This window comes from Cebus imitator, unplaced genomic scaffold, assembly GCF_001604975.1.
Source record: "Cebus imitator isolate Cc_AM_T3 unplaced genomic scaffold, Cebus_imitator-1.0 Scaffold256, whole genome shotgun sequence".
NCBI lineage: Eukaryota > Metazoa > Chordata > Mammalia > Primates > Cebidae > Cebus > Cebus imitator.
Window position 1 is genome coordinate 701408 of NW_016107571.1, and position 5799 is coordinate 707206.

Consider the following 5799-nt stretch of genomic DNA (forward strand, 5'->3'; position numbering starts at 1 on the left):
AAAAAAAAAAAAAAAAAAGTTAATCTCTTGGCTGGACATGGTGGTACACATAGTAGCACCTGTAGTCTCAGCTACTTGGGAAGCTGAAATGGGAGGATCGTTTGAACCTAGGAAGTCAAGGTTACAGTGAGCCATGATAATGCCACTGCACTCCAGCCTGGGTGACAGAGTAAGAGCCTATCTCTAAAAAGAAAGAAAAAGAACCAAAGAAAAGAAACTACAACTTTACTGTATTACAACAAGTGTGAAACGCCACTGCTTCTAAGACACCATTTTTTTTTTTTTTTTTTTGATTCAGTGTCTCACTCTGTTGCCCAGGATGGAATGCAGTGGCACGATCTCTGCTCACTGCAGCCTCTGCCTCCCAGGTTCACGCAGGTCCCTCCTCCCAGGTTCCTCCTGCCTCAGCCTCCCAATTAGCTAGAATTACAGGGACCCACCACCACACCCAGCTAACTTTTGTATTTTTAGTAGAGACAGCGTTTCACCATCTTGGCCAGGCTGGTCTTGAACTCTCGACCTCTTGATTTACCTGCCTCGGCCTCCCAAAGTGCTAGGATTCAGGTGTGAGCCACTGTGCCTGGCCGCAAACTTCAAAACTGTCTTATTTTTAGTCTCAGCTCCTTGATGTTATACATGTTATGCAATCATGCTTTCATGTGGGCTAAAGGGGGACATTAATTCCATTTTTCTTATGGATACAGTAATGCAAAGTACCTTTGAGCTTGAATATAGTTTTAGGTAAGTGCAGATTGTAAAATACTTGTCAGAGGCAAAATCATCACTAACTCCATGGTCTGTTGCTTATTACCAGATTTAAAAGAGGAAGACATGCTTAAGGGCATTTGGCACATCAGTTGTGTTGTCTTTCTTCTGAGCGAAAGTTTGTTGTTTTATTTAATGCTTGATTTGGTTGTTTTGTTGTTATTCCATTTCTTTTTAGCTCAGGTAAAACAAACTATGAGTTTCCCATTGCACAGACAAATTAGGAATGAACAGGCTCACGTGAGGGCACATCACCTGCCTCGGCCAAATGATATTTTAATAAAATGTAATTGGGAATTCATAGTCTTTCTGATAGGAAAGGAACCCATAAGAAGCACAAGGAGGCCAGATGCAGTGGCTCATGCCTGTAATCCCAGCACTTTGGGAGCCCTAGGCCAGTGGATCATGAGGTCAGGAGTTCGAAACCAGCCTGGCCAACACAGTGAAATCCCATCTCTACTAAAAATACAAAAAATTAGCTGGGTGTGGTGGTGGGCGCCTGTAATCCCAGCTACTCGGGAGGCTAAGGCGGGAGAATCACTTGAACCCAGGAGGCAGAGGCTGCAGTGAGCCAAGATCCCACCACTGCACTCCAGCCTGGGTGACAGTATGAAACTCTGTCTCAAAGAAAAAAAAAAAAAAAAAGGAAAGAAAGAAAAGAAAAAGAAACACAGAGAAATAGAAATACCATTTCTGTGATGAGCCCTTGTACATTTTTGGTGGACCGAGGTTTCCATTTATAACATCCTTCCATTTAGAATGTCCTCGTTCATAAATTCTACACTTGGAGATAAGAAAAACTCCACCTATTTCTAGCCTGTTCCTTAGTTACCTTCCCACATTCCTCTGTTCCATAAGGACACTACTTAAACATAACAACAAAGAGAGTCACCCACAAAGATGTATTTCTAGGGACTAGACCATGGCTGGGTGGAAAGGAACGATCCAAATTATTGCAGTTCTTGCACTGGCTTCCTCGTCATCAGCTCCCTGCAGGGGCCCCAGGGCCCATTTCTGAGAGGAGGAGCATTAGTAGCCATGGTGCTGGGCAGGAAGTGGGTGGGAAGCTGTTGATGTCTGATCACTGCTAATGCACATTTTGCCCACTGTTCTCTCCCCTGCAGTCTGAGTACCACTATGAGTACACCGCGTGTGACAGCACAGGTTCCAGGTGGAGGGTCGCCGTGCCGCATACCCCGGGCCTGTGCACCAGCCTGCCCGACCCCGTCAAGGGCACCGAGTGCTGTAAGCAGCTGTCCCGCTCAGGGCCTCCCTGTCACTCAGCTTCGGTCTCTCCCCCAAGTCTTCTGCCATCCACTTTAGGCCCTTCCTGGCAGAGCAGCTGCATTAATCAAGTCTTTTCCCTGTCCCTTATGAGATTTTGTGCAGAAGTACTTCATGAATGCAAACTGGATATCTGAATTTACTTTCATTTTAAAAGGAATTTAAATCCCATCAGTGGATACGGCGTAAGCAATGCCAGCTGTGTGCACTCAGATATTCTTTTCTGTTTGCATACATTTTCTTTTTTGCCTGTGTATGTCTCTCCAATCTATACTCACTCACCAGCCGCAATCAGTCATTAGGGAAGACTGAGATTTGCTTTCGTTCTTAAAAAGGAAGTCAGAGAGGCTAAGTTTCTGCAGAGACATCCTTTAACATGCTACAGGCCTCACTTCAGGGAGCAGGAATCTTCCCAACTATGGATCTGATTGTGCAAACGGAAAGGCAGTGACTTGCCGCAGCCCCGGCGCCCGCCTCTGTGACTGCAGTCACAACTTTTCTCCAGTTGGGAGCTGTTTCCCTGCATTCTTCTTTTAGGAATGCAAAGGGAATAACAGTAAAAACCAGGCAGTAGATTTAAGGAATTATTTGAAGAGTTGGAAAGGAGTTTGAAGACATTAATATTCTCAAATCAGCTTAGTACAGTGCCTGGCTAAGTGGGCAAATAAATAGTTGTTAAATTAATGACTGGATATTGCTGAGATCTGAGCAGAACTGAGGTGTGGGCCAGACGCAGTGGTTCACGCCTGTAATCCCAGCACTTTGGGAGGCCGAGTCAGGCAGATCACGAGTCAGGAGTTTGAGACCAGCCTGACCAACATGGTGAAACCCCATCTGTACTAAAAATACAAAAGTCAGCTGGGCGTGGTGGCATGCGCCTGTAATCCCAGCTACTCAGGAGGCTTGAAACAGGAGAATTGTTTGAACCCGGGAGGCAGAGGTTGTGGTGAGCCAAGTTCGTGCCACTGCACTCCAGCCTGGGTGACAGAGGGAGACTCCATCTCAAAAAGAAAGAACCGAGGTGTGACTGACTAGTGGAAACAAATGAGCCATCTTCAGTGAGCTCTGCTGACTTTAGTGAGTCCCACTATGTGTAAGCACCATGAAGTGCACACACAGTGTGAACTGCAAAGACAAATAAAGCACAGTCCCTGCGTTAGAAGCTTATGGTGGTGGAAAGTGCAGGCTTTCATTCATCCACTCATTGTTTCGGAAACATTCACGAAGCTCCCAGTCTGTGCCAGTCACTGAGCCAGCCATCCCCGGAGGGAACAGAGCCTAGTGGGTGGCAGACATATATGATATGAGAAAGAATGAGCGTTATGAATATTTAGGGATTAGGCATAGCTGGGAGACCGCTTGAGCACAAGTTTAGACCTGGATGAACAGTGACACATTTGAGGAAGAGCTTGTGGTCCAGGGTAGAGGCAACACGGAGAAGGTGACTGATGGGGCTGAGGTGGAGAAAGATCTGTTGTGGGAGGTCAAGCTGGAAAGTGAGGCTGGAGGGAAATTGTGGGAAACTTTGAATGTCAGGCCAAGAGCATAATTCTAGAACCAAATGGGAGTGGCTGTTTATTTTTGTAAATAAGGAGAATAATAGTACATATGTGTTTTAGTTTTTATTTTTTAAAAGGCAAGATCTCACTCTGTTTCCTAGGCTGAGGTACCGTGGTACAAACATAGCTCTCTGCAGCCTTGACCTCCTGGGCTCAAGCAGTTCTCCCACTTCAGCCTCCTGAGTAGCTAAGACTACAGGCACACACCATCACTCCCAGCTAATTTAAAAAAATTTTTTTATACTGACAGGTTCTCACTATGTTGTCCAGGTTGGCCTCCAACCCCTGGGCTCAAGTGATCCTACTGCCTTGGTCTCTCAAAGTGTTGGGTTTACAGGCATGAGCCACTGTGCCTGATCATACCAGTGTTTTAGAAAGGTACCTCTGACCACAGAATGATCAGAAATAAGAATAGGAAGCTAGTTAGAAGGATGTTGCAATGGCTGAGTTAACAGGTAATGAGAATCCCACCTAGCATGGTGGCAGCACAACCAGAAAGGCAGAGGCCAGAGGCTCAAGGGAGAAATTCAAGGTTGAAGGATCATGTGTCATTCAGAGGGGTCAGCACAGGAGACCTTGGCATCCTTTTCGCTGGAGAGCTCTCAGAATGGTCAGGGCACCTCTCCAAAGGAAACAGGAGTGCCAGGGACAAGCCCAAAGTCCCACAGCAAGGCAGAGCATCCATGCCCTAGATCTTTTTAAAATAACAGCTTTATTTGTATATAATTTACATGCCATGAAATTCATTCCTTTAAGGATAAAATTCAGTGGCTTTTTGAATATTCACGCAACCGTCATCACTCTGATTTCACATTTTAATCATTCTACAAAGAAACCTCATATTATTAGCAATTGCTCCCCAGGCCCCTCCCCGCAGTCCCTGGCAACCACAAATCTACTTTCTGTCTCTATGGCTTTCCCTCTTTTGGCCATTCCATACAAATAGAATCACACATAACAAGGAATATCACTGCTGAAAAAGAAATATTTTTAAAGAACAACAAAATCACACAGTAAACGCCATGACCCTGAATCTTAGTGGGCCAAACTCCTAGATCCCAACCCTGCGCTCCTCCTTCAGCTGCTCATAGCCCGTCCACTTCTGGGGCTGCAGTGACCTCACTGTCCTGCCTTGTCTCTGCCCTGTTTTCCAGCCTTCTCTTGCAATGCCGGGGAGTTTCTGGATATGAAGGACCAGTCGTGTAAGCCGTGCGCTGAGGGCCGCTACTCCCTGGGCACAGGCATTAGGTTCGATGAGTGGGATGAGCTGCCCCATGGCTTTGCCAGCCTCTCGGCCAACATGGAGTTAGATGACAGTGCCGCTGAGTCCACCGAGAACTGCACTTCGTGAGTTTGCACACACCCCCCACCCCACCCCCAGCCCACTGGGGAAGAGGCTGCAGGGTACCCTGGACAGCCTCCTTCGCTGCCCCTCAGGCTGGGCAGGGAGGATGGAGGGAAGAGGCAGCTGGACTGCCAGGGCGAGGCCTGCAGCTGTGCCCACAGGAGCAGTGGATATGACTCCGCCTGGCCCACTCATTGATTTAAACTTACCAGTGATAGACAGGCATTTGTGGGAGGTAAGAAACGTGGAAATAAGAGAGTGGACAAGGGGGACAAGGCTTACGTGGCCCAGTCTATTTAAAACAACACCCAGCTGGAGCCGGGCACAGTGGCTCACCCCTGTAATCCCAGTACTTTAAGAGGCTGATATGGGAGGATTGCCTGAGGCCAAGAATTTGAGACCAGCCTGGGCAACATAGTGAGACCCCTGTCTCTAAAAAAAGTTTAAAAATTTTGCCAGGTGTGGTGGTGCATGTCTGTAGTCCCAGCAACTCAGGAGGCTGAGGCAAAAGGATAGCTTGAGTCCAGGAGTTCACGGTTAAAGTGAGCTGTGATCACACCACTGTACCCCTGGATAACAGAGCAAGACCCTGTCTCAATAAAAACCAAAAAACAAACAAGCAAACAAACCCAAAACTGGATTTCCACCACAGAATTTCGGATCAGCCAATATACTTTCTCAGCTTGATTGGAACACAATATGCAAAGCTGGGGTATCTTCCCGGCTTGGATGCTGACTTCTTTTTTGTTTTTTGAGACAGAGTCTCACTCTGTCACCCAGGCTGGAGCGCAGTGGAGCGATCTCGGCTCACTGCAACCCCCAGCTCCTAGGTTCAAGCGATTCTCC

General features: G+C 47.1%; 1 protein-coding gene across 1 annotated transcript in view; it reads left to right on the plus strand.

Annotated features, from left to right (window-relative positions):
* The window catches only part of ELAPOR1 (endosome-lysosome associated apoptosis and autophagy regulator 1), a 96673-nt gene that overhangs the window by 52649 nt on the left and 38225 nt on the right, over positions 1-5799 (plus strand). The window contains exons 2-3 of the mRNA XM_017499228.2: positions 1890-2010; positions 4763-4955. Coding sequence (XP_017354717.2) covers positions 1890-2010; positions 4763-4955 — 314 coding nt within the window. The remainder of the gene's footprint in view (positions 1-1889; positions 2011-4762; positions 4956-5799) is intronic.